Source organism: Brachionichthys hirsutus, unplaced genomic scaffold, assembly GCF_040956055.1.
Source record: "Brachionichthys hirsutus isolate HB-005 unplaced genomic scaffold, CSIRO-AGI_Bhir_v1 contig_588, whole genome shotgun sequence".
Classification (NCBI taxonomy): domain Eukaryota; kingdom Metazoa; phylum Chordata; class Actinopteri; order Lophiiformes; family Brachionichthyidae; genus Brachionichthys; species Brachionichthys hirsutus.
The window spans coordinates 106,942-132,793 of record NW_027180467.1 but is presented as its reverse complement, the minus strand read 5'-3'; the positions used below and the strand labels follow the sequence as shown (position 1 = coordinate 132,793).

The following is a 25,852-nucleotide window of genomic DNA, read 5'->3' as shown; positions in this document are numbered from 1 at the left end:
TCACTTGAGGAGACTCTGAAGCATGGCGGTGGCGTGGGTCGGGCGGGCCTGCTTGTTCTCGATGGCTTTCTTGAGGTACTGAATTCCATCACAGCGTTCCCATATTTCTTCAAATTGCCTGGGCAGGATCTCCGCGCCTCTCTTCCTGGTCAGACCGGTCTCCTCCAGACTCAGCTCACACATCTCCATATCGTCTTTGCCTGAGTGTTGGATAAAAGAAAAAGAGAGAAAAGTATAAAGGGTTAAATATCTTTAGACATTTTTTTTCCTAAAGTCTATACCGGCAGCGCCTGAGAGGCATCACTGGATGATTTATGAGATTTGGATTTATGAGAAAAAAAAAAGAACGGTAGTCGATTTTATGTTCAAAATGCAAAATATTAACCTTAAAAATGGAAAATGCATGAAGTGGATTTTGTAAACATACTCTTCTGGAATATGCCCCCCCCCCCCAAAAAAAAAACCCACACAAAAGCAAAAAAGTGCAGACTTACCTGCAACCAGCACAATTGGTCGTTTGTCTGGATGAAGCTCCATCTGTCTGGCGATCCAGGGTCCATCAAAGTGAGCGTACCACCAGCCCTTCTTCTTATTCTGAGGATCTTTGTACTGGTCGGCAGGTCGGATGAAGGGGATGCGGAAATAACGTTGCTGGCGGTTCATGGCCACTTCCTGATGCTGGGCCATCATCATCGGAGGAGCCGGGTTCTGTTCAGCTGCAATGGGATGATTTATTTAAGCCAATCACATGGTCTTACACATGTAGAACTTTATAATACATGTGTTTTCGCATGTTTTGTTAACTGCAGAAACAGAGGCCAAGAACAGAATCCACACACAAAGGCTAACTAAACATTTCAAGAGCAATCATATTAAGGGGAGAAGTGGAAACAGTAACAATACATGTGTGAAATTTAAAGTAAGCTTATGTTGCTGCATTTTTTCATATACAGATATCTGAAGGAGAAGTTCCAATAAAGAAAGGGATGAAATAAAAGCGATAACCTCCACTGACCGTAATCAGTGACAGACTTAGGAGCTCTCTGGTCACTGCCGTCATCATTACATCTCTTGTTCTTGGATTTCCAAGCATGATATACCTTCAAACGACGGTGGAACTCCTCTCTGCAGGCTGCCAACAACTCAATGTCTGTCAAAAATGACACCAGGGAGTAATCAAAGAAATTACACAAGCAACATGGAAAACACAATAAAATAAAATAAAAATAATAGTTATAATAATATAAAGAAATAGAATGAGTTCAAACATAAAAATGAAAAGATTAAGTATTTTCAATTTGTTTTTATTCTAAACTATTCTTAAGTGTTGAACTGTATCAGTCCAAGTAAAGGCAAAATATTTGAAACCATTTGGAGAATGAAGTTAAATATTTTGGAGATCTGTTCACCACTATGTTTAATTTTGTAGAATCTCAATTTAAAATGTGATACAGTATAACAAGGAGCTTCTGGCCTCGCACAGTGCTTTCATCACAGTGATGAAATACAAGAGACATTCACAGCCTTTTGATAACATCTCCAGCACCGCCAAAGCAAATGGGTTCCACAAATTAGCCAGATGTCCTTGGAATCCTGCGGGGAATATCATGGTTCCTAAGGCTAATCAGAATACTGTGTACTGTGGTAATTACAAAGGCATCGACCATTATACCAGCAGAAAGACATATGCTTTTCATGACCCAGGAGACGTTTGGATGGGAAGAAGTGGGAATGATTAATAGTAATAATTTCCTTTTTCCACCACCAAAACACGTGCTGATGATTTGAAGCACGAATCATCAGCACATTGAACCTCCACAGATAAAGCGTTTTAATTTTCAGGCAACAAATCTTGTATCAACACGCTGCTCTGCAGTAGTGTCAGCTTTTCAGCCCTCGCATGGCTACTACAATAATTACAGAGCGAAATATGCAGATAAAAAATAGTTTGTTGCCAAAACATGAGCTTCTGCTGAAAAGTGAATGGATAAAAAAAAAAGACAATGGGGAAAAAGGATGATTCATGTACTCTTTTGCCAAGACTCCAGCACCTTTATCTGGGTTTCAAGGCTTGTTCAGTGCACACTGAGTTCAGTTGACCTTCAGCTCATGGTCACGATGAACTCATTTGCGATTTCTCACCACAGGAAGTGTTGATGACATCTCGCAGCTCAGCGTACTTCCACTTGCTCAGGTCGTACTTTTTCACACCGGCAGCAGCTTTGGTCGCCTGTACCTGAGGACCCCTGTCGAGTGAACAGAAACGTGTGAGATTAGGGAGCTTCCTTTTTCCACAATCAGGGACATCATTATAGATGCAATAGATGCAATGCTACGATCCATACCTAGTTAAAAACAACAACAAAATGCAAGTAAGGTAACATTTTGTGTGTAATTACACTGAATCCAATTATTTCCATGTTAGCAGGATGTAGAGCTTTCAAGGCAACCAAAATAGAGTAATATTAATGGAAATCAATATTTGTGTATTACATATATCACTCCCTGTTAGACAGACCTTTCACCTTTTCCTTTCAACTGATTGAATCGTTATCTTTGGCTGGTCAGCGAGGGAGCTGAGGGGCACAGAATCTCCACATCATGTTTCAACATGACAGTTTCTGGTTATGCCCGCTGGCATTTTTGCTGTTTTCTTTCCAGGTTTTTTCAAAATGTGAAATAGAAGATGGTTTAGAAATAATAAGATATTAACCAGACGAAAAGCAACTACTCAAATGTCTGCAGCAGGAAGCCTGGGCTCATTCCAGCCATGCGTTCAGCTTCCCTGCTGAGATGAGCCGGCTAATTTAATAAGGGGAAGGATTTAACTCCGCTGTCTCATAGTAGAGGATTACCAATCCTCAAATGATAATCCAGATTACAATTACCAGTTATAATCCATCCTCTCTGGAAATATGAAACTGATTCCGCATTGAGAAGCAAGTGGCAGTGAGTGATGCTGATGAATCAAGACAGGACAAGGATGGGTGCTTTGCTTAGATGTTGACCCACGTTTCTTAATTATTAGACAGAACAAGAAAGCCGAAAAGAAATGCGTAAAACGTCAACATCTGCCTCAGGGGCTCATGTGACGCAGAGCCAAATAAGAATCAAAAAAAAAAAATCTTGTTATGATTTGTGAAAAACTATTCTGATCCATCTTTCACACATAATTTGATGTGTCATCATTTCTGTGAAACAAATCATATATAATTCTCCTCAAAATGGCATTTCTGATGATTTATGCCACATAAAATCAAACACACAGTCACAAATCTGAATTTGGTGAATTATTAAAATCTAATTCCTTTATGTTGGCTTTGCATTGCTGGTGTAAAACTGCTCCTATTTTAAGCAGCCGAGATATTTGGGACTATGACAGATCTTAGGACAGGCAGTGTGGGAGAGGGAGTGATTATTTCTGTGGTAGACTTGGACACGGACAGAAACAGACACTGCGCCGAGGTGATATCTTACATGGCTCTGGCTGAGGATGAAGAGATAGGAAGAAGACCTGAAAAAGACTCAGCACTAGGGGAAAACACAGCAACAGGGGATAATGCAGTTACGCATGCATGGTTAGGTCAAAAGGTTTGGCTCAACCTGGACGTTTTTGTTAACACTGCTTGCTTACTGCACACAACCATGAAACTAGTGTCATGTATGCACTACCTGCGCAGGCCTGCATCCATCTGCCCCTCCTCGGTGATGAGTTCCGCCTCGCTCTGAGCGATTCTCATGGCTAACTCCCTGTCTCTCCTCTCCTGCTCTAGTATGGTGGTGCGCTGCACCTGCTCCTCCCGCTCCGCAGCCAGCTGAATCTCCAGCTCCGCCTGTAAGAAAGCGCGATCCTTCCACTTTAATGTGACTTTAGAAAACCTACATAAACCCAGAGCATGTCTGAACACTAATGCTGCCCAGGCTGCAAGATCTTTCATAATAACTTGAGTTCTGCTGCGTGCCCAAGCCTGATTAAACCTATTTATCCAGGTTGTAGGGTGCTAATAAAGATTTACTGGGTCTGTGTCTAGACATAACAGGACATGCAGCAGATAAAAACAGTACGGGCATTTTAAGGCTTTACTAACGTTTATTGTACAGCTTTTTTTTTCTTTGCACGTTATAGAAAATAAACACAAATTGAACTATACCAAACCAAAAAAACACTTAATATTAATCAAGAAATACCTATTAAAATCCACAAATGAAATCCATGCTTTAAATATAGATGCCTCTGCAGATATGAATATAATATTCATAATATAAAATGCAACAATCAGCAGCTGTGATATTTGGTTCAAAAGAATGATGTTCCCCTTTAAAAAGATAAACCCTGCAGAGGCTGGTGAAAAAAGGTTAAGTTCAAAGACATCATGATACGTAGTTTGAAGGGAGCAGTACACAGTCCTAGGATAACCTTTGACATAGCAAAAAATACCAAAGGACATAATAAATCGAAGTCACAGCAGATACCTTTAGAAACTTCACACCTTTCAACTTTAAAGCTGCGAATAAACAAACGTTACAATGAGTCTCTGGAAACATGCGGCTTGTGTCAACGGTGTCAACACTGAAAAAAAAAAAAAAAAAGACAGCATGCAAATGTCCAACTTGGTTTGGGCTTTAGATGTGCAGAAGGTGTGATACACGGATGAATAGGGGATGGAAGGTGAAATGCATTGGCAGAATTTAGGAGGAGCAGGTGTGTGTGTTAATAAGGAAACGCAAAGGAGAGAGGTAGCAAGAAATGTAAATTTGAGTTAGTGCAACCGGCAGGGATGAATAAAGGTGATAATAAAACACAGGACAAAGGAGGATAAAGTAGTTCAGTAAGGACGAACTCATCGATCAAGCTCATGTGGGGAATCCTCGGATGATCTGATCAATGTCATGATCCGGCTGTTGCCGGGAGATTAAAGAGCTAACAAATGTTTCTCCTCTGAGGGAGGAGCAGGCGTGTCGGCCACAGAGAGGAAACATTAGAACCATACCGATAGTTTGCTGTGATTTACTTTAAGGCTGTTTGTGCTCCCTGTGTTTTTTTTTTATCCCTTTCCCCTTTCCCCTCTCTGCTCCTGTGTTCTCCTCATTGATTGCTCAGGAGGTGCTACCGGCCTGAGAGAAGGGCTTTAATGGTCCTGCTGCAGCATCAGGGTGGAGGCCAGTAACTGCTGTGTTAGGAATTTGGTGCCATTTCATCATCTTTAATATCTTTTTTTGGCAATCTTTGCAAAACAATCTTGTAGATTTGGACTTTTTGAAGGCGTCTCATCTGTTGAAGCCCTTATTCTGATGATTTGTAACTGATCATTCCAATTTACAATTCATTTACTGTGAGGTAATATGCAAACTAATAATTAAACCATTTAAAATTGTTTCAAACCTGTATCACTTTTTCTTCATCCTCTCTCTTTTTTCTCTCCTCCTCCTCTTGCTTCCTCTTCAGCTCCATCTCTGCTTTCCTAAAATGTTTAAAGGCCGACAGATATCTTTTGGTTTCAAACCTTTCACTTTGCATTGCAACATTTCTCTTGATAATCGCCACCGCCCGCTCTACTTACAGCCTTCTGTCCTCCTCCTCCTGTTTGCGTCGCTGGTCTTCCTTCTCCCTACTCTTCCTCTCTTTCTCCATCTCTTCCTCGATTTTGTTCAGCCTCTCGATCTCTTCCTCCTCCTGCTTCTTCTTTTGCATTGAGGAGAGCAGCTGCTCCGAGCGTTTCACCAGTCCTTGGTACTCTTTGTCAATCTCTTTCCGAGTCATACTCTCTGTGTTCTGCGGGACCCAAGAGAATAAATGAGAACAGCAGATCATGGGAAATTAAATTAAACAATATATTTCTAAAATGTCTTAGCCTTAAGGCTATGAAAACCTTCACTACTGCATTCTTATTAATATAAAAACAGATGAGATAACCTCTGGACTGATGTTTTAATCAGCTTATTGACGCTCTGTGAGGTGAGTCATTTACTAGCACAAACTTCCCATGTGGTAAGAAAGGAAGGCACTGACTGACACTGTAGCCACAGTTGTATATCCCCCACTATGCTTGTTAGACATTTGGCGGTCTGAGAAGAGGTCACCGTAACGTGAAGATTCATTAGTGGAAGTCTCTAAGGCTGGCACAGTGAGGAAATATGACAAGGCCTTGTCCCTGTAGTCTGACTGACAAGCCTATACATCTCATGCATTATTCACTCAGCGTTGCCTCGCCAAGAGCAATTTCAAATGATTCAGAATGCTACAAGTGTTGACAGTGAGGCTGTTAATAGGTTAATAGGGGAAAATAAGAAATGCAGAGAGGCTGGGTGGGGTAAAGGGGAAGGAAAGGGCAAGGCGTCACAGGCGCTTCGGTGCCACTCATCTATCAGCCTCCTGAATATGCATGCTAGTTGCATGCAGGTTATGCCAGAGAAGAATAAATCAGAATAATAGGAGAATGCATTGTCCAGATTTCTGCATAGCATGTAGATGTGTTTGTGTTGGCGGCATTAACCTGCAGGGTCCATGCGGACAGGTACGTATGAGACAGACAATGCTGCAAAAGATGTTAAATAATTTTGCAAAAGAGCATCATCTAAATTATTCTACTGGAAATGAGACAACGTCTTTATCACCTGGATAATCTCTTTATCCTGAGTTGATTGTGTAGGGAATTTACATACCAGATGGGATTCCACAACGTGATTACATGCCGACATGACACCAGGAAAACACGACATTAATTTTGGTATTGCTATGACTGATTTCCATTGACCGTCTCATTAGTGACGTCACACAACACAGATAAACAAGGGCTTAGATTGGCTGGGGCGAGGCTCCACTGTCAGGGGATGGACTGACGTGATGAAGGAGCAGGAAGAATCTTCATTCAACCATGAGACAGACACGAGGAACATGGTTGAATCTCAGCGCTGATTATCTGAACCAACTGTAACTGATTTGCTAATTATATACAGTAAATATCTTAATCTTAATCCACATTCTCCTCATTGACTACGCACCCACGAAGGAGAACAAAAGAAGCAGAAGAGGGGTTAGAAATCCCTTACAATTGCAAATACTGATTCTGACAGAAGGAATGAGGGACATGAAACAGAAGAAAAGAACTAGATGTACAAGAGCGTGATGTAAAGAAGCAGATAAACTGTAGGCAGTCAGGTTTAAAGCTGTGGGCTGTAAGAATAAATATATATAAAGCAGATCACTTAATGTTTAACGTGCACCCTACTGCTCACATTGTATGAAACAGATAAAGAGAGTCAGACCTCCCGACTCCTCCACAGACATCTTACCTTTATCTTTGCTAACAGAGCGTCGATGGAGGCGGCCAACTCCTGAACCTGTTTGGCCATCTCCTGCTTGCGCTCCTTCAGCCCGCTCACCACCTCGTTGAACCGCTCCATGTGTTTCTTTAGATTACGGACCTTCATCATACCATCAATGCTATGAGAGAGAGTAAAATAAATAAAATATATTTTAAAACACAGGGGGAGATTTTGTGAAATTAAGGCATACCACATTTTCTGTCCTGTAGTAATTGTTTAAATCATAATCCAGATCGAAGTCCTGGCCCGGGACATAAAAATGATTTCAATCAAATGAGATTTGGGAATTTATATTTTATTAACACAACTTCCACTTCCTGACCATTACATATGATAATGTGGGACGAGCCTAGCAGTCCCTTACAGCTCTGCTTTGACTTGAATAATTTGTGATATTGTTGTTTGTTCACCAAAAGAAAGTTAATCTATTTTACTCCCTCAAAAAACATTTCTGAAATGCATGTGTCTCTTGGTATAAAATATTCCCCCATGCATCTTTGTGAAACAAGAATTGCCACTCAACATGAAAATCTGACTGAAATACTACAGTATTTTAAAACCCATCAACTGGATGACTTTTACAGAAGTAATTTTCCCCCAAATGTTACCAGTTTGCAGTTTTTCTCCAAGTAGCACAGTTTAACATTGTTTCTCCAAAGATGGCTTTCTAGATTGATTTGAACTCATCAGTGCACAATGAGACAAAGCCATCAAACAGTATCGAGGGTGAACCACTTTCTATAAACGGCACATAAAGACATTGTAGGGGAAAAAAAAAGAAAGCATGGGGTGGCAATATCGATGCATGCATTTAAATCTGTGTGTGTGTTGGTTACGTGAGCCAGAGACTCACCGTGGCTTATGCTTCCTCTTACACAACCACATGCGCACCGTCTTCTGAATCTTAATGGATGCCAAAGCTCTGTAACTCATCTTGTTCCGAACTGTAGTGAAAAATAAGGAGGACAAGATTCAAACAAAATGTATAATAACAATAAAAGTGGTGGCTGAGGTGTTAAGGTGTTGACCATTAAAATTATTTCTCTCTAAAAAAGACTCACAAAGTGCAAATTAATATGCAAATTAATTTAATGACTTTAAGTGTAATGCTATTTAATTTGATCCTTTTTCTCAAACGAGCAGAATCCAGGTGTTGTTGGTGGAAATGAATGATTTAGAACAGAGCGTGAAGGTTCAAGGAACTGCTTTATAAGTACTAGATCGCCTCATCGGAGGCTGCTGCTTTCAGCATAAATAATCACCAATGAAAACATGTGAAAAATGATTTCCTCATAGATGTCAGACCTGACAAAATCATTTCACTTGAACCTACGTTTGATGACAGACAGGCTGCACCACTGGACCTTCTTCCAAAGGCTGCACAGCAACCAAGTGTTGACCTTCTCCAACAGCTCTGCTAGGTGGTCTGGATCAGACCTCATGATCTGGTCAAATTCAGCAAACTGATGCAAGAACACAGACCCCCCCCCCCCCCCCCCAGAGAGTGAGGTATGATTCATGTAGTTTACAGATTGGACTCTGCGTAATGATCGGCAACATTAACAAATTATCTGTTGACTTTTCTGGACCTTTCCAGGGCGGAAGAAAACTCTGGTCAATCCAAACTTGAAGTCGTTGTCGTTAAGTCCCAGCGCTTTGAACAAGGCCTAGAGACGGTGACACAGCAACATTATATTACATCACTGTATATAGTTAACGATTCCCCTGTGCTCATACAGGCCTTTTAAATTATGTAATTAAGCTTTAATTCAAACAGATTATCTTAATTATTTAAACCCAGCGGAACAATTTGCACTGAATAAGAAAAATGCTTCATTTCTGTGATCCCACCTTGCAGAAGAGTCGTGGATTCAAGCGGGTAAGCTTGTCTGGCATGTACTGTTTATACATGTTGTAAAGCTCATGGAAGGGGGCTCTGGAGGGGAAGCCTCCCTGCATCAGGTCCAACACCGACACCATACCTAATAAATAGAAACACAAACAACCAAAAGTTGATTAATGAAAAAGAGGATTACCCAAGGAATCGGAATACACTGTAAAATAGGGTGAGCTGACTCTGAATGGAACATTACGAGCTCAGTGGAGGTGGAGTGTGTTTGTCCTACCTGAGCACTGCAGCTGTGAGAGAATCAGAGCTCCTTCAAACTGGCGGCTGACCATCTTTAGGTTGGGTTTGACACAACGGATGAAGCTCGAGCCCTAAGCACACAGACGGTAATAAAACAAATGTGTGCTGCAATAGTGGAGTTACAAATGTAACACATTCCAGTGCATGATGCGCAGAGTAAAGGATGATTTACTTCATAGCGAGACAACGGAACGGGCACACTGACATTAACGTTACTCACAGTACTACGAAGCTTTTCCAGCAGCAGGTTCAGCTGGGTCTGTGTGCACAACAAGAGGGCAAGCTTATTTATTCAGATTTATTTGTGTTTTTGATGAAAATGGCCCCGGCAAATGTTTCAAAGCACGCACTAGTGATGCACGTCGTTTTTGACGGTGAGTGAAGGGAGAAAACATTCATGCACAGGCAGGGTACATTTATTTATATTTCAGACTCATAATTCAGCATTCGACATATTTCCTCACCGTAAAAAACATCCTATTTAGAGATCCCTTTTTGAAAGACAAACATCTCTGACTATTTGGATCATTAGAGATAAAAGCAAGGAAGTTATAAGAGATAAAAGCAAGGAAGAACCTGCATGTCAAACTAAGTATCTGGAGTTTTGCTGTTGAAACAAGACTTGTGGCTAGACGTGATGTATACTCCTGGCTGACCTCGCTGTGCTTCAATCTTTTCTTTTTCTTGCCGTTTCACCCAATGTATTTTCTAACACCTCTCCATTACACCTCACACTGACTTTATCCCACTTTATCCATCAAGGAGAGGAAAGAGATGGGAGACTGGAAGCAATCTAAGAAAGTGGATCCCTGAACAAGGAGAAGGAAGAGGGACTGGAAGAACAGTGGAAATGCAAAACAAAAAAAAACAGAACAGATCAGAATAAAGTTAGAAAAGTCTGTAAATATAGAAAGGATAATGAAAGAATGTGAGCTGTTCATACATCTTTAGTTAATAGTGCTGTACAATATAACCAATGAGAAACTGCAATAACATATAGAATACAAGTTTAGAAGTATTATCATAAACTGTAAATACGTAATGAGGTCGTATTTCACGTTGAGGGACTATGCATAAGAATAAACCACCAACTTCAACAGACTTCCTGACCTTAAACTTGTTGCCGACGCTGATGAAGCCGAGTTTTCCCGCTTTCTGTTTGGAGTCCTTGGTGGTGGTGGAGTTCTCAAACAGCTCTCGAACAAATTTGTCTTTTGATTCACACACTAAGCTCTCCAAAGACATGTGGAGGGCATCATTATTCTTCTCCACAAATCGAGTCTGAGGAAGCACAGCAGTGGAACACTTTTTTTTTTTTTTACAGATGTGAAACATGCAAAAACAGATGAAGATAGCCTTCGTCTTTATCACCAAGGCAACCTCAGTAAAAGTGATGCATTGTTGTGACAGTTTATACGAGGGCAACAAAAACCTTGGCAACTGAGTGATTATTTGATCAAGAAGACAACTTGACTACGATAGCTTCATGATTATTAATGATGTGAAGCATGCTGAATGACTTGCAAGTCAAGGCAAGCAGTTTTTATTGAAGTTCAAGCAAATTAAATGTTAAAAGATAGATCAAGAAAGAAAACAGTCACTAGCTGCTGGCCTAACATCTGTTTAACATTTTATTTTATTCACATTTACCTCCTCCTAACTCTACTTTCTAAACTGGTGACTATTTAGGATATAATTAAAGTACTGGCATGAAAAAATATTAAAACACACTCAACACCAACAGACATACATCGTGAGATCTGTGTTAAGTATTACCGTTTCATAGCAGACGGCTCCTGCAAAGTGCCTGATGATAAATCCCTCGTCATCCCGGAGGTTCCTGTGAATGGCCAGCTTGGACTTCCTGGGAACCTGTGTGGGAGAAGCAGAAAGCCCCAATCAAGTTTAATGACAGTGCTAAAACATATATATTGATTTCACTCCAACCACCGCCAGCACTCCAGCAGAATCTTGTTTGTCTACACCACTATTGAATAAAGAGTGTTGGTTCAGAGAATGAAACATTCAGATCAATGAAGTGAAATCCAACACAGAAAGGCAGAATTCAAGCAGGCTCGCTATAAAGGCCCGTGGAAAACCATTCATAGCACAATTTTCAGGATGGAAAATAAATTGTGCCAGCTTTTTTAAGACTTCTTCAGGGAGGATGACCATGATACATTATGATAAACTCACAGCACTTTAGAAATGATTCGGTTTGAAGTAGATCAAACGGACAGTTCTCAAGGTGAATTAAGAAGACACTGCACCGACACGCAGAGAGAGATTCCTCAGATTATAGTGAGAACATAAAATAATCTATATGAGTAATAATTTTTCCTGCAGCAGAATGTGCAGTCAAGCCTAATCTTAAGCTTGAAATGGTGTCAAGGCTACAGTTCTAAAAGGATTTCACGGTAAAGGCGGACGGGCGAACAATAGCGGCAGTGACAAGAGACAGAGGGAGGCACTGTGATTGTGCGTCACTCACAATACTGCTGTTAAAAAGAGGCAAAGTACAAATGATCGCAATGACAAAACTGCTGTGCGGCTTTCTGGTCTCACAAAAGAGCTCAGTGCACATGGGAGGAGGATGATAGCAGAATACTGGAGGAGCAGCAAAGGCAGGAGGAGAAAGAAAACACAAAGAAAAGAGAAAAAGAGAGGAGAGGGAACGAGAGAGCAGAAACGGAGGTGTGACCGTCAGTCTGAAGTGGTCTTTATGCTTGCTGTGGATAGCCAGTGCAAAGTGTTGGTCGCTGGGCTGAGGAAGACGGTTCTCTTCATCCAGTATGTCCAGCACTCCGACCAGCTTCACCTCCACTAGGTCTGGGAACAATGATTATATATGTAGCAGTAATGAGTTCACTTCAGCGTACAGTCTGAAATACTTCTTAACGAGCATGTATAATATTACAAATTAACAACAGATGATCGTTGAGGCCACAACAAAATATATGAATGCACAGTCATGTATAGTAACTAGATGCTCATTTGGGCAAATATATGAATTATTCATGCCATCCTGTGTTTGGAGTATAATCTAATAGTCAAGGACCCCGGACAACATTTGCATGAACAAGCATGTGTGCATAAATCGTGGAGATTGATGATGATCAAATTAATGACCAACCCAAATGGTCATTTGCAAGTCATAAGTGTTATTCATGGCTGTCAGTTAACCTTGCACCTGAATAATCGCAGCCTTTGAAATACAAATCAAAGCGCTTCACCTTGATAAACTGACAGCTTCATCCCATTCATTTGAGGACAAGACAACAAAAACGAAGGGGCATTATTACGCCAGCTTCTCACCGAACCAAATGAGGCCATAAAACCCACAAAGACTAATTATGATTTCTCCCTTCAGACACATAGATGTGCTAGCTTCTTGGATAATGAGAAGTCTGTATTTCTGTTGCCCTGACAGGTGTATTTTCACCAATTTCACATAACGCTCAGAGCAGCAGGCACAGCCGAATGATTGCCATTTTGCACTGCTTTTGCGGTTTGTGGGTTCAACAAACAGTCACATCATAGTAAATCGTGTTCTTCTTGCATCAAATGCTCTCAAAAGGGTAAACTTCATCGTAACGATGTCCCAGAGACAGAGACTCGATGACCATTTCACTTTTGAAGACCAGCTGGAATACAGATTGGTTGTAGAGGTCAGTACACTCTCTTGCACGTGTAGATTTGATTTCTGGCATGTGAAACCAGCTCAAGTCAGAAGGAGAAGGTCCTGCGATATTTTTTTTTTATGTATACGAGTTGACATTTATTTTCAGTGGCGGGATCTATGAGGATGAACAGTGTGTCCGGAAGGAAGCTGACAAACACTTACCGATGCAGTCTTGGTTGTCGACATAATGCACCTCATTCACTCCCAGCCCTTCTTTCTGATACAGCTCTTGCTCCTACACGAACACGGCCAAATGGCAAAAAATTCAACAGCTAAAAACAGCATTCTGAAAATTCCCTGATCATAAGCGAGTTCTTCTCCATCTCAACAAACTAACAAAAAAAAAACATCAACACACGGTTAATGTGAAAGAGGTCTAAACAAGAATAATAGCATCTTAATTGGAGACCTTGGAAGAGAATAACATGAAGAGATCACAGGAGAGAAACAAGTCTCTTTGACTCCCTTGAGAAATTAGCATTCTAATTAAAGAGGGCAGGAGAGACGAAGGGAAAATATAAGTAATAAAAAGAGATGAGAAAGACAGAGGAGGTTAGCGCACCAAAAAGAAAAATCCTTCTGGCTCTTCATAGAGTCATTAGTTTTGGCACAGGAGTGGCACAACATGCCATGTTTCCCAGGTCTAAGAAGTAAAATAACACAACCCCCCCCCCCCCCCCCTGACCCCCACACTGCTGGCATACCTCTTTGAGTATGCGCTCATTGAAGAACTGCTGCAACTTCTCATTGCAGTAGTTAATGCAGAACTGCTCAAAGCTGTTATGTTCAAAATACTCTGCGAAGCGATGACAGAAGGAGCAGAAAAAAAAATGTAATTCAATTAATGCCCCAAAATTGAGAATGTTTGCAAAAGCCTTGGTGGAAGGAAATTAATAGTCTTTAGTCTGGTTATGAAATAAGTGTTGTTGTTACTAATATGCAGAATTCCAGACAAGCATCTCTTCAATAGATGCAAACAAATCAATGGAAACATGAATGAATGAATTTTAAAAATGCAGAGAATCTGTAAACCAAATCTGTGTAGATTTGGTTTCCACAACTTCCACATTTAATCGAGCATTAAAGACATTTTATTACCAAACCCAGCGATGTCCAACACCCCAATGAAGTTGGAGGATGTCTCAAAGGGGAAACACTGGTTCACTCGTTTGACTACATGATCGAAGAGGCGGCTGTACACCGCCTTGGCCAGAGCATCGCGGGCATTGTTTGCTTGTTCCACCTTTAGAGGCACCCTGAGGGAGAAACACAATTGGGGCAGTGAGAGACAGTCCAAAACTGGGACAGACTAGTCCCTTATCAAACCCCTCTCTCTTTAATGTCCCCCTAACGATGACCCAGTTGTCCAAGTTGGGAAGAGGGTGAATTTGACACCCATTCACCTTAACAAAAAAAGGTACTTCAAACAGCAACATTTTCCTCCTATGCTGAAGCTAATGTAGATAACTCAGTCGTCTCAAGTAGTTAGATTCCCAGTACTTCCTGACACCATCACCTTCACCGCCCCTTCTGTTACCCTCCACCTCCAAAGGGCGGGGGGATTATCTGGGGCTTGATGACAAAGGCAAGCCCCTCTGTTGCTCCCCAGACACCAGGCCTTTACTGTACTGAAGCCGTGCTCGTCTGCCTCTACAGATACAGGCTACATTATTTATGTGGAGAAAACACTTCCAGGCCAGACCGACATCTGGCCCTCCTGAAATATTGATCAGTCAAACTTGGCCCAATCACTCAAACACCACCAAAGTACACAAGACCAGGGCAAATACTGAAATACTGAATACTAAATACAGTTTAGACAAGTAAAAACAAAAGCCACATGAAAGCATCTTCTAATCATATTACCGTGACTCTTTTTCAACAGAAGATTTACCATAGAGCTTTCAGAAAATACTTTGCATAAAAAGAAAAGTTTGATTCAGATTCTGGATTTAATGTCATCATCTTGAGCAATTAAATATCTTTACAGATTAGTAACAAGAAAAAAACTAATTTGCTCATGGATTTCCTACCCGGTTCATTCAAACAACAACAACAACAGTTACAAGAGAATGACTTCAAATGGAATATCTTTTTCTCAACAAAATAATTTCACCACAAGTCAAAATGAGTCAGAAGCTACCTGCTGCTTGTCTTACTTGATAACTGTTCCTTTAGCGCCCCCTGCTGTGGTGAGCATGACCCTGGTTGTGAGGCTGACGCGTAAATCATCCTGGTCCAGACCCAGCAGATCAGCGCAATACTGCAGGGTCTGCCCCGACTGATTCTTCAGGACACAACCCCCTGAAATGAGAAGTAAGAAAACAAGCCTAAGGAAATCATCATACTGCAACAAAAAAAACCCAATATAATTTCTCTCCCTCTGTGTCAGTGCATTTATTTATTGTCTCCTTCTAATAGACGGCTTAATGTTGTAGTTTGAGACCAAATGATATTGTTATCCCAGGAAAACAGATCCATAATTCAATACGTTTAGACTGCTCTAATACGAAAACACACAGCTGTGGAATTCTATGTCCCAATATTTGATGAACGATTTCATTTCAATCAGCTTGATATTCAGTTCATAGAAGATTTATTATGAACTCTTTTTAACAGACAATAAAAGATCTTGGTGATTAGCTTATACAGTAAGTGATATCTGTGATTATCATCGGTCCTACCTGAGGAGCTCCCGGTTTCTTCAAAGTCAATGTTACCCAGATGCAGAACACCAGAAACCACCCTGAACAGGTCCAACTTCTCAGTGTCGTTGAGACCGATCTTCTTCATGGCCACACACATCCTGTTAAAGTCACCCTGGTCGTCAAGCAGAGGATCCTTCAGGGCGCCAAGCTTTACATGCTATAAAGCACAAATAAGTCAGAAAGACCGGGGTCAGAGGAGAAACGGAGAATTCATGTTCCACATTCACTTCATATCAAGGTTTACTCAATTCTTGAATGACATTTAAATTCTCGACTGATACCATGTTGTTAAATATTTAGTATAGTCATTGTTAAACTGATTTACAGGAGGCCCAATAGGCTAGGCTAAATCATTAATATATACACTATATTTTGACTGTAACATGGACTTTACACACTACACAACAAGCAGCACACTGCAAACACCTCGTCCAATAAACTACAGCTGCAGTTTTCCCACTGCACAATAAAAAAAAAGAACATACATCTGACAGAAGCAGAAAAAACTGGCATGCAGAGCGAAAGCTGGAGGTGTTCAATTATACAATGATAATTAAAAATCTATCCACAATTACTAAATAGAACTCCTTCAAGCCAGATACACAAACACAGACACAGACTGTTCAGATCTGTTTTATGAAATTAAAGCTGAATAAACAAACACTCTTTATATTTTCCTGTCAAAGCAGCAAACAGCCATGGCCAAACCGGGCAGGCATGCAGAGGAAGAGGAAGCATGAGGTCTTACTTCCTGGTTACACTACAAACAGCAACATGCAAAGTGTGTTTACTTTAGGAAATCACCTTATTGTCCTATATAACACAAACATGGAGGGACAGACAGATGCACAATGACTGAGTTAACTGCATATTGACAACACACAATGCACTCGTCACTTGGCTTTTCATCAACAAGTTATTGCTGGTCGTTTTAGGCCTACAGGGATATTTAAATAGGGACTATTTGACAAAGTTGAAAATGGAAATTGAACAAACAAAAAATGTTAAACATTTCTAAACTCAACTTAGCAGCCTGCATTTGAAATGGGATATGCAAATGCTGAAAACATTTCTGTGCAACTTCTAAAAACCAATCCTGCATAAGAATCAAGAAAGAGAGATTATAAACATCCTCTGGGGGAAGAAATAAAGTTTTATTGCAACTCCCTCAATAATGAGCAAATCCATAAAGAGAACTCAAACGACGCCATTGTTTAACGCCATCTCACCTAAAACTGATTAACAATAAAGGAGAAATTAAGCAAAAAGTGAAATGAACATGCATAATTAGTCCCTGAGAGAGCGGCATGTCACACATTCATTTTTTTCGTTATCTTTTTCTTGCTAATAATTACACATTTCCTGCAGGCTTTGTGGAGAAGATCGGCAAGACACTGGTTCTGTTTCATGTCATACATAATTCATCAAATACACAGACCTGAACTACTTTTAAAGCATGAAATCTGTTTATTAACCAGGGTCTGAATGTTTCTCCACGTCTCCAGCCGATTCCCCTGGGATATGGTCTGGGATTTACTTTCAGGCCAGTGTCTCACTCGCTTGTTATTGTGAAAAGAAGAAAGCAAAATCTGCCTAAATAATTTACAGTGCTGGAAAAAAATCAAACTGTGCTACATTACCATATATTCTTTTCATTTTCGCTTGAAAGAAATATGCTTACAGTAGGCAAATGTTGCCCAAGAATCCAAAAGTTGATTGATTAGAGAGAAGCATGCAGAAAACAATGTGACGGTACCTCCAGACTCTTGCGGTTCTGCATGATTTGCTTATCAGAATCCTTACTGGCAAAATATCTGGTGCATCCTCGGTTCAGGTACTGCAACAGAGAAAAATCACCTTTGAAGCGTATTAGTACTACAATACATTAAACTCACAGTACGAATGTATTTCAGTGGTGGGAGCAATCCTGATTTGGATATTTCTATTGATTTCCATCATCTAAAAAGATTTAGTTTGCTGTCTTCTAATTTAGCTCCACAGCTGACTGGAAGGGAAGTAATTGCCTCTGTTGATGCTGGTGTCGCCTCAGGGACCTGACATAATGGTGCTATGATAAACACCTGAAGGAACAGCTTGAGCTACTAGTTGTTCCATTAAGTATTGTTTTGCAGAGCACAGTGAAGAAAATTAAGATCCTGTTAAACACTGTTTTGCTCTCCAGGTTTGCCCCTGCTGACTTGGTTACTGTACATAAAGGGAAATAAATTTGTCGCAGTGGGAAGTTTTACTCCATTTTACCAAATGACTTCTGTGACATCTATTGGGCTTCCAAATAAATGCCAATCTATGTTCAAAATGCTGAAGAAGAAATCATAACATCCATTTAATGATGTGCTTTAAAGAACCATTTAAAGGACTGTCCCTTTACAAATGTCCTCAGCTTCATTTTGGAGGACGACTGACCCTGAAGCTGTCAGGAGAGTCCAGGTGCAGTTTCTTTTTTAAGTCATCGGACGCCCCGGCACACAGCCTGTAGAAGATGTGGTAGTTCCTCTCGTCATTACTTTGCATGCAAATCCTTGATTTCTCCAGTAAGTAATGCGAGACAAACCCACCCACAACTGCATCCTGGGGACACAAAAGAAGAATCAGTGCTTAAATCAAATATTACAATCACGAAAGCCCAGTTGCCTGCAGTGTGCAATCAGCAACATCTATTACCTTCTCATTAAAGTGGATTTCCACAAACTTCCCAAAGCGACTGCTGTTATTATTCCTGACAGTCTTTGCATTTCCAAAGGCCTCAAGAAGGGGATTAGCTGAGATTTTACAAATGGAAAAACAGATGATGATCCCACTGCCTCCATTACAGCACATAAGCGTGTTTTGATTGGCTGATTACTTATTACCTTCTACGATTCTCTCGTCAATATCTTGGCCGCTTCCGTACGTTGTGGTGAGGTATCTGCAGGAATATAATGAAAAAAATCATAAATATGTACAGTAAAACAAAGGAAAATAATCAAATAGACACTACATTAAATCCACAATTTAAAGTTTGAACTTCACTAGAACTTGATGCGGTGCAGTTAAATCAGTGTTTTGCTTTGCTTTGTATGCTGTGAAGACGTGATCTGATAGGAGGTGACCAAAGCTGAGAGCGAAGGAGAGATGAAGGTGGGATGAAGCGCGCATCGTGTCAGCTCATACCTCAGAACAAACTTGGTGTTTTCTGTCTTTCCAGCACCAGATTCGCCAGAAACTATGATGGACTGGCTCATCCTGAGGACCTTCATATCTCTGTAGGCCTTGTCAGCTAAAACAAAAAAACAAAAACATATATTTCTTATGCTATGCACATTACCCCCGAACGGAACCGGGATCGGACGGTGTCAGCTCTCACCTATAGCGTAGACATGAGGAGGAAGCGTTCCCAATGACTTTCCCCGATATGACTTGATCGATTCAAGGCCATACAAATTGGGGATGTCGTAGTAAGGATTCACAGCTATCAAAATATTGGCCACATATGTCTAAAAGAGATATAAATACAGGTATGATTAGCAACATGGCATATATAGTAGCAATAAATAAAACACAGAAATAATTTATTGAATTATGGCAGACAACTGAGCTGAAAACGGGCTTCCGTGCCACACCTTAAGTCGTTTCTGTCTTACTTTTCTCATCTCACAGCTGTCCCTTATCCCAGTGAGTGTCCGAGATAAGGGACAGGGTTTGGCTGTGACCTTATGACCCTTTTCTACCTTCCTTTCCCTCTTTACCACCTGGCACAAGCCCCTCCAGGGAAAAAAAAGAGGTGGTGTCACCTCTCTGCTTCTATTTTCTATCATGTTACTATTTATGCTTATAATGCAACTGGATAAGGTTAACTTTACGATAAGATACACATAGAGTTTATACCTGTTCTAACAGCGTAAGAATAAGAAAACATACATAGATGAGGTCTTTCTTGTACCGCACTCTGACATTGTTGAGGAGAGTAGCTTCATTCAAGTACATAAGGGAACCTGAGAGGGGGGGACAAGACAAGTAAATACAATTCAAATAAATATAAATCAAAGCATCCAATAATGTGTCGACTTACAGTTGTCATCTACATATTTGCTGACATCATCTTCTGCTGGGAAGACTTGGCTCATCGGCGCAAGAAATGTCTGCAACACAAGCTTCTTTTTTAATCAAAAGTATTACTACAGGATGGACATGTGGTACTTAACCTTACAAATTTAATCTGCAGCATTTTTCATTATTTGAAATGCTCTGTGACACAATATACTTTTTTTTTTTTTATCAGCATCCAAAAGACATATGAGACATCATAAAAAAGCTAGTCTAACATGCATAAACATGAATCATTCATCGTGCTTAAAGATCACAATAATAACGTTTTGGTGCAGCTTGTTCTCGACCGAGACTTGTTACTGACATTCGTACACTATTGTTTAAGAGTCTGACTTAATGGAAATATGCTCAACGGAACAAGCTGTCTGTGAGAGAAACAAGGGGAGACATGGCAGCGTAATGAATAATTTGTTGGTAGAGCAACTGGATCCGAACACCCCAGTGACTAAATGAGTGCATGCGGTATGTGAGTATTGGAATAAGACAATAGTGGAGCTCTTTGCTGATCTGGTAGGAACCAGTAAGATCAATCAGACCAGAGAGCATTATTAAAGCCCCACAATGTTCTGGATCTGGTTATTCTCTATAGCATATATCAATATAACAAATAGTTTTGCTGCCTTTCCATGTTCACTAAGCTTGTGTGTTTGAGAGCAATGACGCATGCTTTATTGTTATAAACACATTGGGAGCACAAACAGACGCCGCTTTGTGTGCCTGCTGCATGGCCATGGCTCAATCTGGACATGCCTATCAGCAATTATAATGTGAGAAATGCCCAACCAGTAAAATGAAAAAGAAGAAGAGGCGGCTGGGTTCAGGAGCCGAGGCGCTAATGAGCTCCACAGCGCACTCAATGGCCCTTTCATTCTGCGCCGGATGGGACGGAGCTAACGCTGAACAAGACGTGATTCACAGCAAGACTCTCCGGCTCATTGTCGTAAAACCTTATCTGCATGAGTCTTTCAATGTGGCACTCTTGTAAACATCGGAGGCCTGCCTGCTGGCGACAGGTGACGGCTCAGGTGCAGCAGGTGGCCTTTGCCTCCTAATGAGCTCTCCCTCCAGGCAACACGATCAGCACACCTGCTGCCGCCCTCTTTATTTATTCATGCCTCTGTACGTGTGGTCGCTCGTGTTTCTCACATTTTACACATAGTTTCGCCGACATCTTTCGACTTGAAATTGAAAACAAAGCTACAGAAATCGTTCTTGAATACTTCACCTTCTACCAGAGCTTATAAGAATATGCATTTATTTATACTGTAAGCACATTCCTGGGTAATTCATATTGTGACCAGCCCGTTGAATGTGCGTCAATGTGCAGAGCAATTTGAAATAAAAAACGCCAGTCCCTCACCTATTTCCCAGTTGACTGTAAATGGAGAGCCATGAATGGAGCGTGTGCTTGTGCCTATGTGCATTTTGTGTGTCTCGACGACCCACCTTGCCCTTCTGGTTCAGAGGTTCTATGGTGAGCGTGTCAGCTCCTATGTCAACGATCATGCCCAACTGGAAACCGTCGGCCGGGTGGGGCGCCCAGACTGGCTTCCCATCCTCCATGGCTTACTTCTTGTCAGAACTGACACAATGCTGGGACAGGGGGGGGGGGGGGGGGAATTGAGACAACATGAATAATGGAAAGCATAAAAGAGAAATGTAAAATACAGAACACAACCTTGCATTTTGCCTGCAGAGAGCATACTGAATTTACTTCCACGTTGGTCCAAATGCATCACCTTTACATATCAGCTGACAAAGACAAGTTATTGTCAGCGCTGGTGATTTATCTACTGCAGAAAAAAACAAAAACTTTATCATGTAGGTATTATTTCTTTATTTTGCTGTGTCCTTGATTGTCAATTGCATGCCAGGATGTGCTCATATTGTCATAGTCTTGACTCCAACTTTGCATTTTCTTTCACTACTTAGGGTGCAGGGTTACAAGTGAGATGAGAGGTAGGGGACACCCTGTACATGTCGCCAGTTCATTATAGGACCAACTCACACAAAGAGATGCCCACACCTACTGTCAATTTAATCAGTTAATCCAATCAAATTATGAGATTTTGGGATGCAATAGTTGAACATAGATTATCTGAACTATGAACTGTGAAAGATCTGAAACATTTTTCAATCTGTCTCTCTTGGGAACAGTTTTTGCTCAAACATACATAAAAGCGGTAGAAATGAAATGAATGAATGTTTAAAGTATACTACATTATACTATCTATACTATGAATTAAAATACCGTATTTCTTTAATTGAAGCAGCAGGTAGCTGCAGATGTTCTTCAAAAGAAAGAATAATGCAGCATAATGCTGGGTACTGGGAAACTGTTTATGCAGCCTTTAACAAGGACTCAAAGTTCAACAGGTAATGCTGCACAAGGAAGTGGCAACTTGTCGTGTCCCTTTTCCAGATCAGTGTTTTAGTGTGTTTGATTGTTGTCTGAGGGACAAATCAATAAAAAGTATTTAGTATTAGTACTTCAATGGATTCTCTCTATATCTCTATCCACAGACCTGGAAACACCTGCCTCGGGAAACCATATAAAAAGATGTAGAAGCAACATTATTGGAACGCATACCCATTACTGTACTTTCTGAATGTTATCAGCACACACACACACACACACACACACACACAACACACTCACGCTTTTTGCCAAATGCGGCTCCATTCATTTGCGAATGTTATTAGGGCTTGTTTTGCTGAACGGTTCAACCTTCATGTGCCAGACGACAGCAGTTAGTGAGGACTAGAAGAGTGATAATCACAAAGCTCCCTGACATTTCCCTACCCCAATATCAGTTTACAAAATTACTAAGCAAATAAAAGCTTGACACTCAACACATTTCGCTATAATCAAAATATTATATACAGAACTTCTCACATAGCAGGAGTATGATTCTTTTGAAACTTTCAATGCAAACCTACTATCTAATATATGAATTAAGGAGACAACCTTTTGCATATACCTAAATAATCAGTATCTGCTCTCTACAAAACCCAAACCGGTCCCACATGAGTACATTTGACTCTGTAGCCACAAATCCTCTTAGTGTTTGACCCTAATCCTGGAAGGGAGGTGTCCAGGCACTTCAAGCGAAAGCTAAATTTAACAAATAAAAGTATAAATAAAAGTGCAAAATAATGCAAATCTGAAGGATATCACATATCGCATGAAACACTGGGAGCCGGAAGCATGAATACATCTGAGGAACACTCGCAGGATGGACACACATGCTTTATTTCCTGCCTCTCGTTTCCTGTCCTCTACCAGGGTGAAGGGACCTGGATAACGCATTAGCTGTCCACAAGAGACTATCAAAATGAAGAGAAATACTGACAGGTCACAGTATCTTCATTTAAAAGAGATAATCTGATTTGGTTGAGCAGCGATACATTCCCAGGAATAGTCTATGACCACAGAGGACACATTAAAATAAAACATCATTTTATAAATATGTCTGACGTTTACTATTTTGTGAGGTCATGCCATTTTTACCTCATACAAGACAACCGCATAATTAACTAACATTTAAGACTTTATAAATAAGACATCTTGACTTGGATACTGTCGAAGCAAAGCAACAATTATACAGGCAAGACTTTCCATGAATAATATATATAGTTCGCAAAGTTAGTAGATTAGAACAAACGCACTCATTCATGTTCATAAAAAAAGAAAAATACATAGGACAATACAAAGTACCGAGAGCTGTTTCCAAACCCGCACGCAAAAAAAAAATAAAAGTTAGATGGAAATAATGGAACTTACTATTTTTTGACCTTCGGGCGATTCAATTTACTTTCAGGCAAAATTAATTAGTTTTAACTCCCTCATGCGGATATGTCGTTAGGATAGTCCTTCAGTCTTTGTTCTGGGAGCAGGAGACGGACGGAGTCACAGTGCGTCTGGATGACAGGCTGAGCTCGGTGCGCATGGGTGACGTCACTCTGAGCGGACACAAGTCAAGGTGCATTCAGGTGAAGCTCGTGTAGACTCCTATATTACCGCACAAACCTCACCCGTTGTACATGCATTTTTCCTCACATTTGACCAAAGTTGGAAATATTTAATTTAGCTACTCACAGAATTCATCACAAAAATATGGTTGGCGAATAAACTCAGAAAACACAAGAATTAACAGGCAGTGAAAAAAAAAAAAAAAAACTGCAAACGTTGTCTGGAGAGTCATGAATATTTAAAAGGGAGGTAACCTAAAACTTTAGGGGGGGGGGGGTTTGAAGGAGACACTCAATCCAACATTGAAAGCTGCCTTGGTTTTGTAAATCTAATTAGGCTATTTAATACTCCAGTGTTGGATCATATCTGATTACGGACTCCAGACGACAGTATGTCATATATTAACGTGACATGTGTTTTTCTTTTCAAGTTTATTGTAATCTGAAATTCTAAGTAACGAATGCTGACCTATTTTAATTCTGGTTACTACAGCCCACCCTACCCTACCTTTAACACAAACACAAGAAAAGAGTATGATTTAAATATTTGTTTTACATTTCTTATTACTATTTATTTAGATAGACAATGGCACCCCCATGTGGCCGTACAAAGATCATGTTGATATGGACATTTCAAGTCAAGTCCCAAACCAATTAATTTAACCAATTAAGAAAGAGATGAGCAGAAAGAAAAGGTATCAATGGGAGAGTTCATCGTGACATGTAACCAACACTACTCTGGGGAAATTAAAGTGGTTGAAATGCCATAAAATCTTTTACATGTACATCTTAAATTTGATTTGACACAGAATTAGGAACCACTCATGTTTCATGCATTAGAAAGTGTAATCGACTCCTACAGATATTAGAAAAGTACATGACACCTACTTTAATTCAAACCAAATAAAGTTTGATGTGGAGTAGATCCTACGATATGTTTATTGTCCAAGATTTGCAGACAAGCAAATCTTGTAACAAATCTTGATTGAAGTATTGCATTGTAAGGAACTTAGAAAATAAAGATGTTTGTAATAGTTTTATACTGACCGTGCAATACACATGTTGGAAGCACTAATATTACGACTACTTTAGGTAGTAAAGTCATGGGTAGATAAATATTACTAATGTCTGTTAAATGTTTCTCTGAAATCATTTTAAAGCTTTTGTAGATGTTCTTGTTTTTCTGACGCTTTAACAGAGCTTGAAGAGAATCAATGTATTTATGCTGTCAGTCACTCAACTGCTTTCCCAGCCAATTATCTGTCAGGCACCAGCTGCTTTGGACGTTATCTGCGACTGTTTATGGAAGCGCTATCACACACATTCTGTGGAGGAATATGAAATGTTTCCGTAGGACCACCAGCGTTCAAATGCTCCTGCAAGTCTTTGCAAGCTGGAGACACTTCTCTCCCTCTGTCTGGAAGCAACTCTGAAGGTAGGTCATCTGGATATTAAAATGTTTAGGCAAATATGATTCTAAATGTTTTCCACTCTTTATATAAAACATTGAGATAAGCAGGGATTGGTTCAAAATAAAACTCTTTCTTCAAGTAATATGTTTGAACATGGAGTGACCTTTTACAACCTTCCCAGTGTAAATTCATTTTATTTTGAATGCAATTGCTTGGTTCATGTCTGTAAAACAATTGCTGCATATGATCCTATAAGAAAGGGATGCTTCCTTTCTATTAGAAATAGCACTAAATCTTAAAACTGGAGGTAATGGGTGATATAATTTGTGGATATAACAGCATAACTTTGATGTTACTGAAATAAAGCTTTTTTGTCTGATTTCACTGTTTCCCTTCAGAAATATGGCACTGTGATATATTAATTGTGAAATGATTTGCATTTTATTCACACTGTCTTCTTCCTCGAGTGTACCTCATCGACTACTACATGTGAAAT

The 25,852-nt window shown here is 40.2% G+C and overlaps 1 protein-coding gene across 1 annotated transcript; it reads right to left on the bottom strand.

Moving 5' to 3' along the window:
- Nucleotides 1–21,535, bottom strand: LOC137915158 (unconventional myosin-VI-like). The gene is made up of 31 exons (XM_068758600.1): nt 21,419–21,535; nt 19,935–20,004; nt 19,784–19,857; nt 19,230–19,359; nt 19,037–19,142; nt 18,736–18,791; nt 18,548–18,645; nt 18,290–18,454; nt 17,622–17,702; nt 15,842–16,022; nt 15,317–15,461; nt 14,256–14,413; nt 13,862–13,953; nt 13,320–13,392; nt 12,177–12,304; nt 11,252–11,347; nt 10,586–10,756; nt 9,696–9,734; nt 9,453–9,546; nt 9,178–9,308; nt 8,916–8,993; nt 8,660–8,789; nt 8,180–8,270; nt 7,294–7,444; nt 5,562–5,764; nt 5,384–5,462; nt 3,673–3,833; nt 2,143–2,246; nt 1,016–1,150; nt 495–716; nt 1–200 (listed from the first exon to the last, which is right to left on the bottom strand). The coding sequence occupies exons 1-31, from the start codon at nt 21,533–21,535 to the stop codon at nt 1–3; spliced, it is 3,759 nt and encodes a 1,252-aa protein (XP_068614701.1).
- Nucleotides 21,536–25,852: the final 4,317 nt, after the last annotated feature.